Here is a 20,212-nt window from a genome sequence, read left to right on the forward strand (position 1 = left end):
GATTTTGACAACTGCTAAATATGGACCCACAGTGGGGAAGTTTGAAGCTGTTAGTTTTTCATGGTATAAAATATGGACATGTTTCTGTTGTGTGATTTTTCCAATACTATTGGATAAAAATGAAAATCATAAGATATCCAATTGGATAGGATCTTCAATTGAAGCACAGTAGAATTTGAACTAACCGACTTGAATGCATGTTAAGCATTCTTATGTTCAATGATTTACACATTCATTTCGAAAAGTGTGGTTTCGGTGAATGTTCCTCTAGATATTTATTGATATTGTCCTCTTCTCACAACAGCAAATCATTATGAAAATGTTTGTGAAGTTAAGCATACTGCATTATTTAATGGCATTGTTCATTAGATCTTCCTGGGATGCAGTATAGAGATGAGGGATTTTTCACTCACAAACTGGTCATGATGACTCACGTTCACGTACGCTCACGAGGCAAGAATGCATTACTCACGTCGTGATTCTTTCGTGACTCGTTATTAGAGTAATTATAGTGAGTACAATATCACTCAGTCACGCAGGCTCGCGTTATTGGATTTGGACAACTTTAGCATAAACACCACACATAGGTGAGGCGAGAAGAATAAAAAAAAATTCTTAGCATTTTTTCAAGTTTCCTTTGATGCGTGCGCTTAGTCCATCCAAAAGCCATAGCGATTAATCGATCAATGCGTTTTTGTGCATAGGCAGGCAACATACATACATACATATGTAGTAGATGCCTTTGCAGCTAGATCAGTTATCTCTGTGTCTGTGTCTGTGTTCATCATAGAGCAATACTGCTGACTTTTTGTTGCTATGTTGATATGATTTTGTTGTTGTTTCTGTATATTTTGTATTAGATCTACTTCATATTATTACATGTCACTTCGTTTGACTTTTCATTATCTTTGATACATTTTCTTCTTGCTTCATTATTACATATGTACTTAATTAAGATGGATGGTGGTAATAGACCATCATCATTCATTGTTTTATCATTATTTATTTTATCTTTGTTGTTGTTGTTGTTGATGTTATTCTTGTTGTTTTCGTATTATATAATGCAATGTAGTTGATTTTAGTTATCATTTTAATAAATTTTACAAGATAATGCACTTACATTGAGGTATTTTAATTACTTTTTCATTTCTTTTCTCTTTATTATAATTTTCATTTCTTAGTTCTCTTTTTGTTCAATTCAATTATACAAAAGAAAAATTTTTATCGATCGAAAATCCGTTAGAGGGTGGTGGTGGTGCATTTAGTTTTTGTCAAACGGGTTTGGAATTTAGAGTTGCCAAAAAACGTTGTTGTAAGGGTTTTTTTTTGGGGGGGGGGGGAGGGGCTTTAATTTTGTTGTTTGGAGAATGCCGAAATGTTTTGAATTTGGTTTTGTCAATAAAGGAAAAGGAAACTCGAATTGCAATTTTAAATCTTTTAGCAAAACAATACCTTAGCTAAATTTAAGATGTGTGTCTGTGTGTTTTTATAATTTAAGCTAAAACATATTTGTTATTACTCTATTTTTATATGTATATGTATGTATATTTTAAAAATTATGTATAAATGTAAAAAACTTGTAAATTATAGGAATTACGTTTTATATTCTCTGTTTTTAACAACTGAAACAACTAGTTTATATGTATGTAGGCATGTATGTATGTATGTAATTAAAAAAAAGGAAACTATAAACAAACAAAAAAAAAGTGGTATAAAATATGAGGGTTAAATGTTCGTATAAAAAGGCTATTGTAAATATTACGATTTGATTGTTTGATGCTCTTGGGATATGGTTAAGTTACACAAAGGCCAAAACAATGTGAAAAATGCTCAGCAAGAACAATAATGGAACAACTGCAGTTGTCGCGGGGGGTTTTATCTGTGTATCTTTTTTATCCATGCATTATCCATCATTGTTTGCCTTTGTTTCGTGGCTGCTATCTATTGAGGATCTATTGCATTAATTGTTTTAATTCTTTAAAGTATCTATGTACTTTTTTCTAGTTTGTTTTGTAGATTTTTGTGTTGTCTTTAACAAAATTAATTCATAAAAAAAAAATTAAACAAACATTAGTTTCGGTAAAGTATTACAATAATTTAACAAATCAATTAACATTTCAGCACCGTTTTAAGGCAAACACTTTTGTTATTATTCTCTCTCTCTCTCTCTCTCTCGCTCATTTCATTGTTATAGGGAATAAACAACGTTTCGGGGGTAGTGTTCTTCAGTCAGCACTACTGAATGATTGAATGATTTGGGCTTCCGGAATACCTATTAACACACATGCAGCATGTTCCTAGGCACCGGCCGAATGATTTTTCCCCATCATTAATAAATTTCAACGGCAACCAGAACATTCCGTGTGGTTGAAGAATTTCTAAAGGCCTAGCGACTATTTTCCAGTAATTAGATTTCTTACGAAAAGTTTTAGTGTATTAATAGGGTAGGTTTGATTTTTTCTTTTAGTCCAGCATAAGGTAAGGCTTATGGTTCCTGGGGTTGGTTGGGGGCTGGCTTGTTATTCAAAGTGTAGATTTTGTGTTCTGTATTATTATTTGAATGTTTATTTTTGAAAATATGCCGAAATATTTTTGTTTTTCAAATAAGCAAGCTTTTATTTTATGTGTGTGTGTGTGTGTGTGTGTATTTGATTTTAGTAGTTTTAAATAATAGATGAAGCTATTATCTGATTTGTTTCATAGTTTTCCTATAAAAGCCTTATAGACGATGCCGGTTACATATTTTTGGTGCAGTATTCGTACCATTTCGATATATGTTTATGTGGTTTGTAGGGTATTTCAAAAAATACATGTTTAGCTTATTTTATATATATATATATATATATATAAGTATATATATATATATACTATGTAGTTAGTAGGTTAGTAGTGCAGTTGGCTGTGGTGGTAGGTGGCATTCTATTAGACCTAGACTTTTACAAAATATCGAAAACGGATATAAAATTTTTCTTTATTGTGACAAAAAACTTATAATCTTCTTTTCATTTTGCAATTATGATCGTTCACGCGTGGATGATTTTGTTCTAGAAATACTCTGATCTTACTTTTCTTACGAACTTTACAAATAACGTTATTTCATAGGAAAACAATTAAGAAAAATTGAACAGGGCATGACGGGTCCTGACAGGGGTACATTTTTCATTCTGATAAGTGGTTTTTTATATGCGGCAGGCGTTAATTAGAAAAAAAATATTAAACAAAAAAGTTTTTTTTTATAATAAATTGTAAAAATAAAAAGTAAAGTTTAATAAATGCTTTTACACCCACATTTCTACGGTTCTTACTGATTTGTACTCGCACCCTGTTGCGGTTGCTGCTGTGATGATTGTTGTTGTTGTTGTTGCTGCTGCTGTTGTTGTTGTTGCTGTGACCCACTGCCTGATGATGTTTGAGCGGCTTGTTGTTGTTCTTTGGCAGCTTTCTGTTTTTTGGTAACTGGTGGGGGATTTGTGGACAACATCATAGCTCGAATGCGTCTTTGAGCAGACTGCAAGAGATTGAACGAACGAACGATTTTTAATGTTATTCTCAATGCATCTACACAGATTTATATCCAAAACTTACCTGTACACTATAGAATGGACCAATAATGTGTACGGGTGTTTCTTCATCACCGCCCGATGTTGGCGCCAGCGCATGCTCGGGCAATTTAATGACACTGCCGGTGACACGTTGCAATTCACGAACATTTTGACCTCCCTTGCCTATGATACGACCAACCTACAATGACAACAAAATATTTAGCTACCAAAAGGAAAGACAAAGTTGAGAAAATAATGTATTCCTCTATTCTGCTGTAAACCCCCCAGCGGGCTCAGTTACCACAGATTACATTTGTAGTGTGTGGATATTAATCCGCCCCATGACACTGCGAACATACACCTAAGCTCATTGTGCGCTCCAAATGCTAAAAACTTTGATAAAATCTAAGTCAGCAATACCGTGCCATTGCTTATTGTTTTCCATTCCATAGGTTAGGTTTAAGGTAGCAGTCTGCCATTAGACTCACTTAGACGTTTCATCCATTGTGATGCCACAGTAACAGAAGAAGGAAGATGCCTTCTAGTTTTGGAATGCTCAGAGCCCACTCTTTGTGACCATCTATCTTTCGTTGCCCTTCGGGCCTGGTCCTGAAAACTTAGCTTACATGTCGCTAGAGGCATACCTACAGATTCCAGTATCCCTAGAATGTGTAAGGTAGTTCCTAGTCTCGCTGGCTCGTCTGCTTTAAAGTTCCCTGGGCACCAAGAACAGGTGAATTTTGAACTGTTCAGTCATCTCGTTGAGAGATCTGCGACAGTCGAGGGCGGTTTTTGTGTTCAGAAATACGTTCTCCAGGGATTTAATGGCTGCCTGACTCTCTGAGAAGATATTTATGCCAATCGTCGTAATGACATTTTATCTTAGCCATTCCACCACTTCCTTAATTGTAAGGATCTCTGCTTGATACACACTGCAGTGGTCGGGTAACCTCTTCAATATGAGCAGTCCTAGATCTTTAGAGTACAATCCAAAGCCCAACTTTTCGTTTAGTTTGGAACCATCCGTATAGAAATCTATGTAACTTCTGTTACCAAGGATGTCGTAGTCCCAATCGGTTCTATCAGGAATAGTGGTACAGTAATGGGTAGCAATTTGGGTAGCCACAATGTCCAGAGGCATATTATGGCATTGGCCGCAATGCCTCGCAATTGACATCAGTTGTCGGCTCAGGTAGCCGATCCGATTATACCGTGATCTTCTATTCTCCCATTGTCTCATAGCCTCTAATAGCGGCAGTGACTGGCTCACACTTAATCTGCATGTCTATGGGTCGGATATCTACAGTGCTTTAGTGGGCGAGGTCCTCATCGCCCCGTCTACTTGAAGACAACATGTTTTTGAAACTGTTGTATTATCCTTACACAGTCCACCAAACTACTGAGGCGTAAGTAAGCATGTATCGTATTGGCCTAATCACGCTCCTTCAGTAGACTATCCTTGGATTCAGGCCCCATTTTAAGTGTAACAGCATGTCATCATTTTGACTTCTATGTTAAGATTTAAATTTACCGGTGATACAGGAGCAGAAGTCATAATTGAACCTATAAATATTCAAGGAACTATTACCCAATATGTGGAGTATAGAAAAATCCATTATTCTGCAATCAAGGAAATATGACCTTAAAGGTCATATTGCTAATGGCCACAGTAGCCAATGATATTTTCTTGCAATAACTATAGTAGGATTAATTTAATCTATATCAAATATATAAATTTTGAAAGGTGTACCATCTGGTTGCTGCGCATTGGATACAGCGAAATGCAGACAAAACAAATAGAATCGATCGAAACCGAAATTTGTTAATGCCGTGCCTTGGAGAGAGAGAGAAGTCATGAAATACTGGGTGAACATCTTTTACTACATGGCTTATACTGAGAAATCCTTATTCAGGGGTGCGGATATTAATCCGCCACATGTCATTATGGACAGCCTGTATCGGCTTGTTGTGTGCTCTAAGTACTAAAATGTAACCCTAAAAAAATCTAATTCAGGAATTCCGTGCAACTAAGACAATCTCTAATTATTTCCCATTCCGCAACCCCAAGTCGGTTCAAGTTTCCTCACCTATGTGCCTTCTCATCATCGTCCTTAATAACAAATCCAAGTCCTAAATACGAACCGCAAACAAAGGTATGCGCAAAAAAAAGTTTCGCTAAACATTATTGATGCTGTGATTAAAGACAGACGCTAAATGTTCAGATTTTGAGGTAAATGTGCAGAAAGGTCACATCGAAATTTCGATTTAAAGCAACGCGGTCCTCAAGTTCAAACAAAAAACTGGGCGCGACTCTACAATAATGTCACTACTTCTTATCGAAAATATACATGGTATGGCTGAAATAAGCCTAAAGTTCTTAAGGTTTGACATACCTGCGAACTGGCAACCAAAATCTCTACTGTTAATCGAACATCATCTGTGCCGCTCATGAAACCTTCTTCACGCATTTTTTCGAAAATCATATACTGAGCCTTCCATTGACCCTCCGGCGTACCAACAATGGTAACTTTACGCTCTGTCTGCTGTTCCGCTGGTTTATCGTTGTCCAATGGTGCAATCTTCAGCGAGGCATTCGAGAAACGCATTATGCTGCGTATGTGTGATCCCTTAGTACCGATAATGGCACCCACTGCATTATTCGGTATATAAAGGTAGGTGGTTTCCTGCATATCATTGGGGAAGACAGGCGGCACAACAGCGGCAGGTGTCTTCGACATAGGGAAGCCGGGGCAGGGTGCATAAGGCATGCTGGGATTGAAAATCATACCATTGCCGGGCGTCGACATCATCGCCATGGGGGGAAGACCGGGGAACATAACACTCTGCGGTGCCATGGCCTGCAGGTCGTTCTCATAGCTCTGGCGAAGTTTTGAACTTATTTGGTTTTCGGCACGGGACATATTATCTATAGCTCCCTTTACAGTTATAATGCGCTCCAGGTTAAAGCTGCTGATGTCATTTATGGAACTGACCGTTATTTTTGTATCCGTCTCTTGCATAATGCGTTTGATGGTGTTGCCATTTTTACCAATGATGCGACCAATTAAATTATTGTGAGCCAGGATTTTGAGACAAATCTCACTGCAATGAATCAAAGATGGAGGAGAAGACTTAACATTTGAACGAGCGCCCACGTTTGCTAGTAAACTACTCACCCCTTATTTGTGGCATTGGCTTCCTGTTGCATGACCTCTAGGATACGTTTGCATGCATTTGTACAATTTTCGGGATTACCATATATTGTTATGGCCTTTTCCAGCGAGCCAACGTTCTCCTTGCGATGTACATCGACCCGCGCACGACTCTGTTGTGTTATCGTGCGTATGGTGCTGCCCTGCCGGCCAATGATGGCGCCGACCATTTCACTTTGAACCAAAATGCGTAGCGGGAAATCCGCTTGACGACCTGGTCCAGGCATTCCGGGATATGGATTTCTTGGATTGCGTTGAGTGCGACGCTGATTCTTATCCAATTGCTCGGCGTGTAATTTGTTGCCTTCGAATTCGACACCGTTCAAACCTCCAGCAGCCCTGCAAAAAATTAAATTGCCAAAAAAAGAAATAGATTAGATACGGGCTAACTGCATCAATTTAAGTTATTTCAAAACAAGAACACAAAGTTAACTAGAATGGAGTGTTATAAATGCCAATAGAGCGGTTATAATTCCATTGTAAGAATTAAACCAAAAATAATTTTGTTTTGTTTTTCTCTCGTTTTTGTTTGAATTTTGTTAATACTACTGGGCATACAAGGCTAGTCATTCCGAAGCTGACAGACACTAGAGAGCATCATCGCTATATGTAGAATATAGTTTTTAAGCAAAATATTTGAAATGGTTGCCAAAAGGATTTATGGATCGGCCAATGTGAATAAAACTGATGTCAAAAGTACATGACGCCTTGAAGCCAAATCAGATTTGTATGCTTTCTTCTATTGCCAAATATGAGGATTGTGTTCTTAGGGTTTCTATCAACAACAACAATTAAAAAAATAGTAGTTCATGTACCTTTGAGCTTGTTCATAATTCTCGAATGTTATGTGAACCGTTTGTGTCAGTGGGTCCTTACTAGAGACAGCCTCACATTGTTTGACGATGCCATATGGCTTCAAAAGAGGTTCGATGTCTTCGAATCGAGTTTGCAGCGGTATGCCGCTAATTATAATCTTTGATGTCGAAACACTGTGAACAAGAAAAGAAAATCGTAAAACAACACCAGCATTTTTCTGTTTTTTTTTTTTTTTTTTGAATTTTGGTTTTGTTGTATTCTTAATGCAAAAAAAAAAACACACACACACACATACAGACACTGCGCGACAGACAGACATGTAAATACATGCATCAGTGCCATGCACATACATACGTATGTTTGCATGTATGTCCGAATCTCTATAAGTGATGTTTGTGTGCAGCATCCATAATTCATACATTGTTTCTTAAAAAAAAGGAATTGCCAAATTCGTTTGCTAAACATTTGTTTTCGGGGGAGGGGCTTGTTTCCAGTCAATGGGGGTATGGGTTTGTTTTTGGGATGTTGTAAATGGTGGAAGAGATGAGGGGAAAAGCTGTAAACAGTTTCGCAACTACTTGAACAAACATTATGGAAGGCTGTTTCTAATGAGGAGTCTTATTAACACAAGCTTAAGAGTATTGCAAATTAGATCTATCTATGTAACTACACATGTATGTACATACATATGCTTGCTGTCGACGGTACGATGTAACCAAACAACGTCATATTTTGTATGACTATCAATTACATGCGTAAGTACATTTATACATGTAAATCAGATCGCATATGGCGAATGGTATCAAAATTTAACCCACGTTTACACTAGAGCCCAAATCCACTTGATTTGAGACAATCTTCAAAAGCCGATTCAAAAAACGATTCCAGGGATTCGCATTTGACAACAGGGATGTTTTTGACAGCGGTTTCATTGTGATTTATGTGTTCAGCAATTAAATTTGTGAAACGATTTTTTTTTAATTTCACTTCAATATTTTATAATTTAAATAAGAATTTGTCAAATGTTGAGAAAAATTACGGTATTCAATACAAACGCAAAGTTGCATTTGAATTTCGAAGGATATTTGCTGCAAATCTCCCCAAATAACAAGATTTTCTCACACTGAAGGTTGATGGAAACCACGAGATTTGCGAAATCTAGATTTGCTCCAAGTGTAAACATGGTTTTACCTCAACATGCTGATATGTGATTCCCCTGCTGCAGCACAACGACGAACTTTCAATTTTGATCAACTTCACACATCAATTAAATTTGAACACAAAACCGCACACACGCACAAAAATTCTTATTACGAACTATTTAACTAGTTGGATGGCAAAGAATGCACTTTTGTTACGAAAAACAAAAAACAAAAAATATTTGACTCTAAAATTGTTTTCAAATTTTGACGAAAATTGTCAGGAAAGAAAATGTTGAATTTCAAAATCAAACAAGTTACTTGCACGTAGGCATATATGATAAAAAACACCTAAATGCTGAGCAGCCTACAGATATTGTGGTAGGCATCGAGGAAAGAGTTGTGTACAATTTTGGCAATATTGGTCAATAATGCGCTTGCAGTGACACTAGACGTGAAAATCGGGCGAAATACATATATGGCAGCAATACATAAATCTGAACCGATTTCTATGATATTCACCAGTAATATTTAAAGATATAAGGAAATCCTTCCTGTCAAATTTTGAGAGAATCGGTTAACAAATGAGCACATTATTGCAATATTAGTCCAAATCTGGCAAATATGCGAGCTATATCTTAATCTGAACCGATTTCTAGCAAACTCTTAGATATTTTGGTGGTCGTCGGGGAAAGCGTTGTACAAAAATTTGTCAATATTGGTCAATAAATGCACTTGCAGGGACCATAGTAATGAAAATCGGGCGATATATATATATATATGGCAGCTATATCTAAATCTGGACTGATTTCTATGAAATTCACCAGTAATGTCGAAAATCATAAGAAAATCTTTCCTGACGAATTTCTAGAGAATCGATCAACAAATAAGCACTTTATTGCAATATATCTCAAAATTGTACGAACATATATATGGGAGCTATAACTAAATCTGAACCGATTTCGAGCAAACTTTATAGATATTGTGGAAGTCGTCGAGGAAAGCGTTTTACAAAGCTTAGGTAACATTGGTAAATAAATGGACTTGCAGTGGCTCTAGGAAGGAAAATTGGGCGATAGAGAGAGAGCAATATCTAAATCTGAACCGATTTCTATAAAATTCACCAGTAACATCGAGTCATAAGAAAATCCTTCCTGCCTAATTTCGAGAGAATCGGTTAACAAATTACCATTTTATTGCATTATTACTGCAAATTTGAGATATATATAGGAGCTTTATCTAAATCTGAACCGATTTTTTTCAATTTCGATAGGCTCCGTCTCTAGGTTGAAAAGCATGCCTGTACCAAATTTGGAGACGATCGGATGAAAAATGCGACCTGCAGGTAAATCGAATCAGAAAGTGATTCTGAGTTAATCGGTATACTTATCAATGGGTCTACCTCTCTTCCTTCTGGGTGTTACAAACAAATGCACTAATTTATAATATCCTGTACCACAGTAGTGGAGTAGGGTATAAAAAATCTGTACTACTATAGCAAAAATTAAGCGAAACTTCCAAAATAACATAGAAGCTAAAAAAATGCATATTCTAGCAAAACCTACATAAAACACAAAATTAAAAAAAAATCACTTAATCAGAAAACAAAAATAAAACGCTACATTCTATTCCGAGCACACAGCAAAAAAATAGAGCTCAAAACAACATATCTATGCCAGAATAGCAACGCGTACCGGTTGGCGGTCGGCTTTAAACAGTACAACGGAGCGCAGGGAGGGAGGAACAGTCACATAAAGAGAACAACAATCCCAAAATGTATACAATTCCTGGAAAAACAGCGCCAGCGCAGCAAAATATGCGCAAGTTCAATATACTTTACTAACTTCGATGCACATTCACACATATACATATGTATCTATGTATGTATATACGAGTGGCTGCAGACAAGTGAGTCTCTATGTATGTAAACACATTCTTTTGGCCGACTAAAATCCTATACGTGTTGTTTGTTGTTGAGGATGGTGATGCTCTCTGCTAGCAAAAGTGGAAGAAAGAAACTTTTTATTGCTGTTGCCTACAAATGTTGGCCACAACTTCCAAACAGACACACACATCTCACCAAACCACACTACACACAAACTGCAGGCAACCGCATCCGCAGGAATTTACGGTAAACAAACGTTACTAAACCCAGAAAATGCACTCCACAATACTTTCTGTTCTAGGCATGAAAAGACGGTCTGAGCAAAGGCGAGAAGTATTCATCATCTAGACTAGCTAGTAAGTCACTGTCCTTTCCATTAGTTGTTGCGCGCATTTTGTTTCTTAGTCTCCTGCAGTTTTTAGACACCAAATCAAGACTTATAAGAACGTTCAAAATGATAACGATGTGATTGAAAAACTAACATTCCAATGATCATTTGATCGCAAACGGTAGATTATTATTTTCAATTGATTACATCCATAAATACATAAATTTTTATTGAAAAGTAGTATATTTGTTTTTTAGTCATAAAATATTATATTGGGTTGCCCAAAAAGTAATTGCGGATTTTTCATATAGTCGGCGTTGACAAATTTTTTCACAGCTTGTGACTCTGTAATTGCATTCTTTCTTCTGTCAGTTATCAGCTGTTACTTTTAGCTTGCTTTAGAAAAAAAGTATATTTGATAAAAGTTCATTCTAAGTTTTATTAAAAATGCATTTACTTTCTTTTAAAAAATCCGCAATTTCTTTTTGGGCAACCCAATAGATAGGTATATACTATATTATATAGGAACCGTCCACCCAGAAGTTCATTTGTCAACTTCTTTGCCCATATTCTATCCCCGAGGATAATGGAAGGTCATAACAAGAAATCCCCATTGATTCTAGCTCAGTAGCAAAAAAATTAGATACACCCAAATTCATAAATATAGGCCGATTATGGATGACAACCTTACTTAAATTGAGTTGCCAGTTGCCAAATTGATATTAAAGAAGGTGGCAACTTCTGCAGAGAAAGCTGCGTGTATTTTTGTGTTAACACTAACCATATGGCAACACTGGGGCGATCTAGATAAAGCAAATGCAAATTCTGCTAACGAACAGGGGCAACTATGGATGGCAACCTTATGGTGATTTCGATTCTGAAAAAAAATGTTACACTAATGTTGCACTTATACGGGAGAACATTTTGGGAATGCTGCCTTATCCCTCTCATAGTTTTACACTTTTTACATTTTCAATCGAACATGTTAATATGCCCGTATATTGTAATTTCAACCAAATAATGCTGTAAAATGTAGCAATGCATCTAATATGCCGTTAGCTAAATAAAACGCGATTACTTTTTCCTTTTTTTATGTATTTCTTTTTAATATTTTGCCAAACATTCTACAAATTGTTTTCTTCTTCTTCTTTTCAACCAAAATTTGCTTGAACGGTGGCATGCACATGAGATGATAGCAGCTGATTTAAAGTGCGGCATTCTCCATCCTAGCCTAGCCACGGTGTAGAAAATGCAGCATTTTTTCACTTTCAGTGGGCAACACCATTACAAACGAACATTTACCCGGTGGTGGGGTTACACTTTTTTGGAGAATCGAACACAAAATTTCGATCTCAGTGCAACATGTCGAAAAAATGCTGCACTTTTTTTCACAATCGAAATCACCATTAGTTAAATTGAGTTGCCAAATTGACATCAAAGATGATGGCTACTTCTGAAGAGAAAGCTACGTGTACTTTTGTGTTAACACTAACCATATGGCAACACTAGGACGATCTGGATTAATGTATGGATTTCCCTGCGGGCCTTAGGTTGGTTATTTGGATATTTTCATAAACATCCGCAAATATGGGGGATATTTTTCTTTGCTTTGTATTATTTTAATCCTGTGTTGTTACTGTTTGCATTTCCTCGCACACTAAGAATGTGTGCAGTAATCCCATCAACAACATAGCATAGCATGTTTTGAAAAACAAAAACAACAAATGCTACAACTACTACTACATCTGAAACCAAAACAATATTGATGCCAACTCGTTCCATGGAATGTGGTGCCGAGTCTGTTTTTTACTGAATGAGTTTTAGTGCAGCACATTGCAAGGAGGAGTCTGCACAAGTGGGATAGGGAGCGAAGAAAAGGTAAATTCCTACGTCTTAGAGGAGAAAGACTACTAAAAGCGAGTTTCTGTGATGGTTGTATTGCCAGTTACTATATCGTCTCGTTCCGGTGGAACAACAAAATCTCAGCAAGAAGAAAAAAAAACTTGTTTACATTTATACTGTAGTCCACATGCCAAGAATTCTTGGCCAAAGCAAATTCCCTCTCCTCTCATATTTTAGCTCTCCTGCATCTCACTGTTACACTCCTTTAATGCATGCTGTCTGTCTTTATATGGGTCTTGCGTCTGTCTTGTATAAGGTGGGAGCTAAATTTCTGCATAGGTATTTTTCTTTTTTTTTTTGCCATGGAGCAGCAGCATTTAGAATCCCAGTTTGTTGTTGTTTTTGCTGTTGAGCGCTGTGCTGGGACAAAACGATTGACGTTCCACGTATTTCGTATGCAGACAGTGTATTAACGACAACAGCAAATCCAATCAACAGCAGCAAAGACGTCTTGTCCATTTTGCAGAAGAAGAGTCTCATAAACACGTTAATATTACGAATCTCTTCTCTCACCGTCTACAACAGTCAGTCGTCTGGGTCGTAATAAACCAACGACAAATGGGGAAGGGAAAAGCTAAAGAAAAACTCCTTTCAACTGTGCGTTTCTTTGAAACACTCCACACAGACTGCATCGTGGCAATGATCAACATCAACATAAACATCGTCATCAAGATATGGGTGTATGTATAAAGAACAATCCGGCCTACATAAATAGGCCTTAAAAGCAATCTAAACTTCATACTTAATTAAAAAAACAAAGTGCCAAAATATCTTCGAAATACTTTTCCAGGAATTTGTCTTCAGTTGTTCCTTCCTTTTTTGTGGCGGTTTATTTCTTCTCTTGTCGTTGAGTTGCGTTGCTACTTTTCGAATTGGTTGTTGCCTTTTTTCTATATGAACAGCAAGCAACAACGCATCTTGTTGCGGCGGTGGCTTCTGTTAGCGAAGTTCTGTATGCGATTTTGGTATTCAAGGTATGTCCACATGTACTCGTATGTAGAATGTCTCTTTAAGGTCTTGTAAAAAAAAGGATTTGCGGTGGAAATTTCAGTTTTTTTTTAATTTAACGGTTACTCCACTATATTGGTATGCTTCATATGCGATATAACCTCTAGTACGAGCAGGAGAATAAACATGAAAATACACTCAAATACCTACAACTTTCTCAGCGGGAAAGTTCAGGAGTAAAAGCTGCTTCTAAAAGGCCTTATTTTGCAGACACATGACATGCCAGAGACCTACTCTGCTCCTTGGTATTTAGAAGGACTCACAGAAGGACGAATGCCGAAGATGGTTTTGAACTTGTAGGACAACATAAAAAACAATAATGTTCCCTCAATTTTATTTGAGCGACAAAGACATGAGGAACTCATAACTAAGAAATGCTTTATAAAGGCTGATTTTTTAGCTATTAACTTTTTGGCAACACTGGTTTAAACAGCTCACGCACGTTTTGTGTTTCGTTTCACCGTCGAACATCTTCAGTTTGGTCTATAATTTAACCATGATGAAATTATTGAATTTTATTACCAAAATGCGTGCTCTCTGTTAAGAAAGCTCACCGCTTCTTTGAGCGACGAAGGTAATTTTTGGCTCAATGGGTACGTAAGTAAGCAGAATTGTCGATTTTGAAGTGAAGATCAGCCAAAAGGCATTGCTACCAATGCACCCAGAACATGTCACGGTTGGCTGCGGTTTATGGGCTGGTGGCATCATTGGACTGTACTTCTTCATAGATGATGCGAATCTTACCGAATCCATTTTTTTTTGCCCAAAATGCAAGGGCTTGACTTGCAAGACATGTGGTTTCAACAAGACGGTGCCATATGCTCGTAACAGGACGCGTAACAATGGGCTTATTGAGAGGAAAGTTCGGTGAATATTTTATTTCACGTTCGCGACCAGTCAATTGGCTGCCTTGATCGTGCAATTTAACGCCTTTAGACTATCTTTTGTGGGGCTATGTTAAAGCTCATGTGTATATAGACAAGCCCGCTTCAATTGACGCATTGGGAGACAACATTGAAACATTCATTCGTGAGATACCGGCCGAAATGTTGGAAAGAGTATGCCAAAATTAGACTAAGCGGGAGGACCATTTGAGGCGCAGTCACGGTCAAGATTTGCATGAAATAATCTTCAAACATTAAATTATATGAACCCTACTTACGATTCAAATAAATATTTCATGCATTTTTCTGAATTTTATTTTTTTTTTGTTGTTGTTGTTTTTTTTAACTTTCCTATAGCTCTTAAAAACAGTGAATTTGTAAAGTGATACGGATTCGATCACAAGTCTTATATGAGGATAAATTTTGAAGGGCATTTCAGAGTTTATTTTGCTTTGTTTGAGTTTGAGTTATATGCCTCATGGAAGGTTTCTAAATGTCGGTCCTTCTCAAGTTTTCGCTGGGTTCTAGCAACAAATAATTCAACGGGCATTTCTATACACGGGCAGTTATATGCACACAGGAAAAATACATAAATCTTTACCAATCTTATATACGCTCCACCTTGGTTCGCATTTGTCAAGTTCTTTGCCCGATATCTTTTTATAGGCAAACAAAGGAAATTGTTAAGAATTGTTATGCTTTTGGAGCTTTATCAGGTTATAAGCCGATTCGGACCATACTTGGACCATTTCAGTCAAATCAGATATGAATTTCGCCCTATAGGGCTCAAGAAGTAAAATTCAAAAACCGGTTTATATGGAAGCTATGTATATCAGGTTGTGAATCGATTCAAATCATATTTGGCACGTATGTTGAAGGCCATGGGAAAAGCCTTCCTGACTTATTGGCGCAGTTAAATAACCAGTGGCCATCACGCTCCCAAGGCGATCGATGCTATGCTTGAGGGCAATTAGTTCTTGCATTTGGAGAGAAGAAGAGGTGTTTCCAGCAATAGTGAGAGCAGTTCCAACTCTGGTTAATATTTCAGATGCGAGATTTAAGCGTATGTGACACTGTAATTTAAGTGAAAGCACACAATAAAAGTAATTTTTGAAAAGTGGTCCAAAACCCCAAAAGGTATGGTATTTAGTGTCACAAAATAAAAGTGGCAAAAAAGTGTAAAATGTGATACTAAAGTGGATCAACGGTTATGCCGGAGAGCGGGATGCATATGCATATGATTGACGCTACAACAATCATACGCCTGCATTGTAGAACAACTTCTTCCGGCCAATCGAATTATTGAACCAGGGCAAACACACACACACACACACACCCACCCACACAACATACATATTATATCAATGGATTTATTCAAATATGTAAGGCCATTAGGCAACAAATCAGAGAAACGAAAAGGGTGCATCAAAGAGCTTGGTGTCTGGGTTAAAAAAATGTAAAGGGTCGATGACGCCGAGTGGAACGAAAACAACCAGAGAAAAACAAACACAACACACTCACACAACCAATAAACATGCACATGGGCTGTGGGAGAATCTAGCGTTTGAGTTTATGAATTAGGAGAGAAAGAGAGCAACAAAAAAAAAAAAAAAAACAAAAGATAAATAATATGAGAGATTCACTTTGAATTACATGCAACAACAAAGAATACAAAACATTGAATGCATATATTTAAATTGCAAAGGGCAAACCAAAAAAAACAAATCTCGCACCCATACGACAGTGTTTACAACAACTCACACGGCCACTAGGACGCCATCATCGCTAATCGAATGTACAAAGTGCAAAGCTGCAAAGGGGAGGAGTAGGTTGTGATGGTAGGTGTCGGTGGTCTGGCATGTGCATGATGCGTCACTGGTGGTGCCAAAAGCAACAGCAACGACAGCAGCATGCAGAACATAATGCACACTGAGAGTGCATGATGTCTTGCCAGCCTGTTGCATTTGTATGAAAAAATTGCATACAAGCCAACACAGAGCATACGCATGCACTATCTATGGGCATGTGTGTATATAACCCAACAACGCGAGCAAATTTAATGGAACAAGAAATATATTAATCCTTTTATTTCTTTTTTTTTCAAAAATAGCGCCATTCTGATGTGGCTGCGTTCCACCATCGATCGGGGTGCGATGACGGCGGCATGATATCAAGAGCAAGCAGCACCCAAATCGGTTGCACTGCTGCGGAAATAAACAAACAAACAACCATCTACATGTGTGCTCTTTCATGGTAAGGGTCTTAGCAAGTCCTACGAAAACAACGAACTGAGCAACGAGCAGGCGACATTCATATATATCAGCAGCAGCAGCAGCAGCAGCAGCAGCAACAACCACGCTTATTAACCTCCTCATCGCAAAACATTTATGAATGAATTTTTTTTGTTTTGCTTTGCTTTGTCTTGTCGATGTGTTTTGTTGTTTTCCTTCATCTTTGTTCCATCCTTATCTTTCAAAGTGTCCAAAAACGAGAAAACATCTGTAGCTGCAAATTAACTTCTACTCAGGACCATCCATTTCGAATTCAAATTCTACAGCTGACAATCACCAATGAAATCTTTTCCGTTTTTAGATTTATTAAAAAAATTTTCTAAAATTATTATCAAAAAGCACAGCAATCTTCAGATTAGAGGTCTGTGTATACCAACTGAGCGAAAACTAACCCATCCAAGAGACTGAATCCAGCGTTTTGTTTATAATAGCAAAATAATCTCTGTAGGTTTACATATTTATATTAGGTTGCACTTTTCTGGGCGATGGAATTTGCCATGAATACTAAATTCCTTTTGTTGTTTTTGTTTCATTTTTTTTTGGCAATTTTGCATTTTCGCTTATAACGTTATACGATTTCATGATACACATAACAAAAACTTCAGTAGTCTAGCTATTTAACAAGCGCATATCTCTAGGCTTGGCTAAGTCAGCTACAATTCAACGGAATTTCATTTGATCTGCAAACGAGGAATTTTTTCTTTGGAATGAAGCTGAAACCAAAATTTTTCGCAGAATGGCTAAAAAGTTCTCACATATTTCATGATGTGAATTGACTTCGATAACTGCAAAGTAAATGTTTCTGATAAATAGAAAAAAAAAACAATTTTTCCCAACACCCAAAAAAATGTTGTAGTTAAAACAGCAAAAATGTTTGCTGCAATAACAGAAATTCTGGTGGGAATAACAACACATTTTTTTTTGCTAAAACAGCAAACATTTTCATGTTTTCACAGAAAATATAAACACTTTTAACATGTGTTTATTGCATCTTATCTTTCGATTTGGGCCGATTTTCCAATTTTCTGCAATGTGATTATATTTTACTGCCGTTTGTTTAAAAAAAAGTTTGCTAAACATCTGCTGAGATGGAACAGCAGTAATTTTTGCAAAAACACCAAACATTTTCTGCTGTTTTTGTATGGTAAAGTTGAAAGTAGCCTAACAGTTTAGAGTGGCAGTCTATTTTTCAAACAGACTTACTAAGTCTATTTTAGTCCATTGTGATACCACAGTACTGACAGAGCATGTCTCTTGTGGGAATCGAACTCACGATCCCCTTACTGGTAATCCGATTCCCTTATTTCAAAAATTTGTCGAATGCATTTTTGATTATAGGCAACCCGGTAGCCACCAGAGGCCTTGGTCTGTTGCTACTATGGTATCATAATGGATTTAAAATTGTCTAAGTGGATCTGTAATGGACTGTCACTCTTACCTAACCTAACACTTCGATATTGATCTGCGACCCTAATCCCTTCGCTTCATTTGACTTCTTGAGCATCTTTACAGGGAGCAATTTTTATTCATTTATTGCTTGACCTCACACTACCGTTTTTTTTTAGTTTCGGGCAATAAAGAGAAACAGTGGAAAGAACTTGTTAAGCTCCAAAATAAAAATTTTGCCGTAGATTCCCAAAAATTTATATTAAAATAAAGCAAATGACTAAGTTATCTCTAAGCTATGAGACTTAAGGCGATGGGAAAATTGATTGAGGATGGGAGCAGCTCATACCATCGCGGTGTAATCGAGGCGACGATAGGAAACCTAGAAGGATGGGAAGAGGTATCCGATTGAATACCTGAGATTAACCTTGAAGTCAAGTGCGAGGCACTGCTGCCATCGACACAGTCTTGGTTTGACGGAACCCTAGTATTGCCATCTGGAAGATCATGTTACACGGATGGATCAAAGCTAAAGCACACAGTGGGCCTGGGGGTCTACATTGAGAATCCAAGGCCTGAGATCTGTTTTAGACTGTCTGACCATAATACGGTTCTGCAGGCGGAGATCCGGCCGATCACGGAATGGGTGAAGTGGTGTGGTGCGACGTCGAGTGTGAATATCTTTACCGATAGTAAAATTGCCATAAGGGTAATAACAACCAGGACGGTAAGGTCACGAACAGTCTAGCAGTGTAAGAAGATTAACGCCTTCTCTGAAGATGAAAAAATCCGCATCGTTTGGGTGTCGGCCCACAACGGAGTAAGGGGGAATGGAAGGGCATTCATTCATTTGGCGGTGAGGGTCAGAGGACCGCCGTCAATAAACTTGGTTAAACCGAAACCAATCAGGTCGACGCACTCCGAGTTAAGGAAGTGGGCGACGAATGCGCATGCAACATTGTGGAACGGCGAAATGATCGGTAGGATAGCGAAAATCCTAGGGAGGATCCAGATCGTGAGAAGACGAGGCTATTATTGAAAGAACTAATAAGGAGGTCAGTATAGCTGTTGGTATCATAACGGGGCACATTTCCTTTGTCATTGCCCGGCTTTTGCGTCTAACAGGTACCGGCACTTAGGTGAGGACACAATACCACACATGAACCAGCTTAGGGGAGTGGTATCGGAAACAATTAAGGATTTTGTAAGTAGCACGGAATTCGTTACTTAACATTTTCCTTTTAGAGGTTACTTTATAGTTTTTAGAGCGCACAACAAGCCGATTACTGGCTGAGGTGTATGTTCATAGCAGCATGGGGCGGATTAAATTCTGCACCTTCTTTTCAACCTAACCTAACCTAAGTTATGTCTACATTTGTTTTGCTTAATTCATTTTGGAAAACATCTCAACCATTCACACCAGTTGAGATGTTTCGCAAACTTCTTTTTTTTAAGAGTCTACCATAATTTGTATGGCGCACTATTGTTCAGATTTATTTTCTTTCAATATCTTTTTAAATGTTGTCAATTTTATCAATTTTTTATTTGTGTTTATTTAGCACAATTTAAGCATTTATTTGTGTTCACATGCCTTAAATGACTCGTTTTTGTCGAAAACGAGTTTTTTTCATTATAAACGTAAAACGAATCGTTTACCAAAAACAGCTTTGGTCCCAACGGCTTATTATAAAGGGAAAACGAGTCGTTTGCCCAAAACAGTTTGGGTCTGAACGACATATTATCGTTAAAAAGTTCAAAAATTTTGGTTTGCGGAGAGCTATCAGCTGACTTAGAATTTTTTATGTATGTTTAAAAGTAT

The 20,212-nt window shown here is 37.3% G+C and overlaps 1 protein-coding gene across 8 annotated transcripts in view; it reads right to left on the reverse strand.

The window, feature by feature from the left end:
* Positions 1–2,951: 2,951 nt before the first annotated feature.
* The window catches only part of LOC106085738 (insulin-like growth factor 2 mRNA-binding protein 1), a 60,255-nt gene continuing 42,994 nt past the window's right edge, over positions 2,952–20,212 (reverse strand). For 3 of the 8 annotated variants that reach the window (XM_013250129.2, XM_013250132.2, XM_013250131.2), the window contains 5 exons: positions 7,570–7,743; positions 6,719–7,093; positions 5,936–6,644; positions 3,586–3,741; positions 2,952–3,508 (listed from right to left, as the gene is read on the reverse strand). In XM_013250129.2, the coding sequence (XP_013105583.2) occupies positions 3,302–3,508; positions 3,586–3,741; positions 5,936–6,644; positions 6,719–7,093; positions 7,570–7,743 (1,621 nt within the window). In that variant the 3' untranslated portion in view covers positions 2,952–3,301. Of the gene's footprint in view, positions 3,509–3,585; positions 3,742–5,935; positions 6,645–6,718; positions 7,094–7,569; positions 7,744–8,761; positions 8,974–20,212 lie in introns of those variants that run through there. The other 5 variants (XM_013250134.2, XM_013250135.2, XM_013250130.2 and 2 more) reach the window with 4 other exon arrangements.

The sequence above is a fragment of the Stomoxys calcitrans genome, chromosome 4, assembly GCF_963082655.1.
Source record: "Stomoxys calcitrans chromosome 4, idStoCalc2.1, whole genome shotgun sequence".
NCBI lineage: Eukaryota > Metazoa > Arthropoda > Insecta > Diptera > Muscidae > Stomoxys > Stomoxys calcitrans.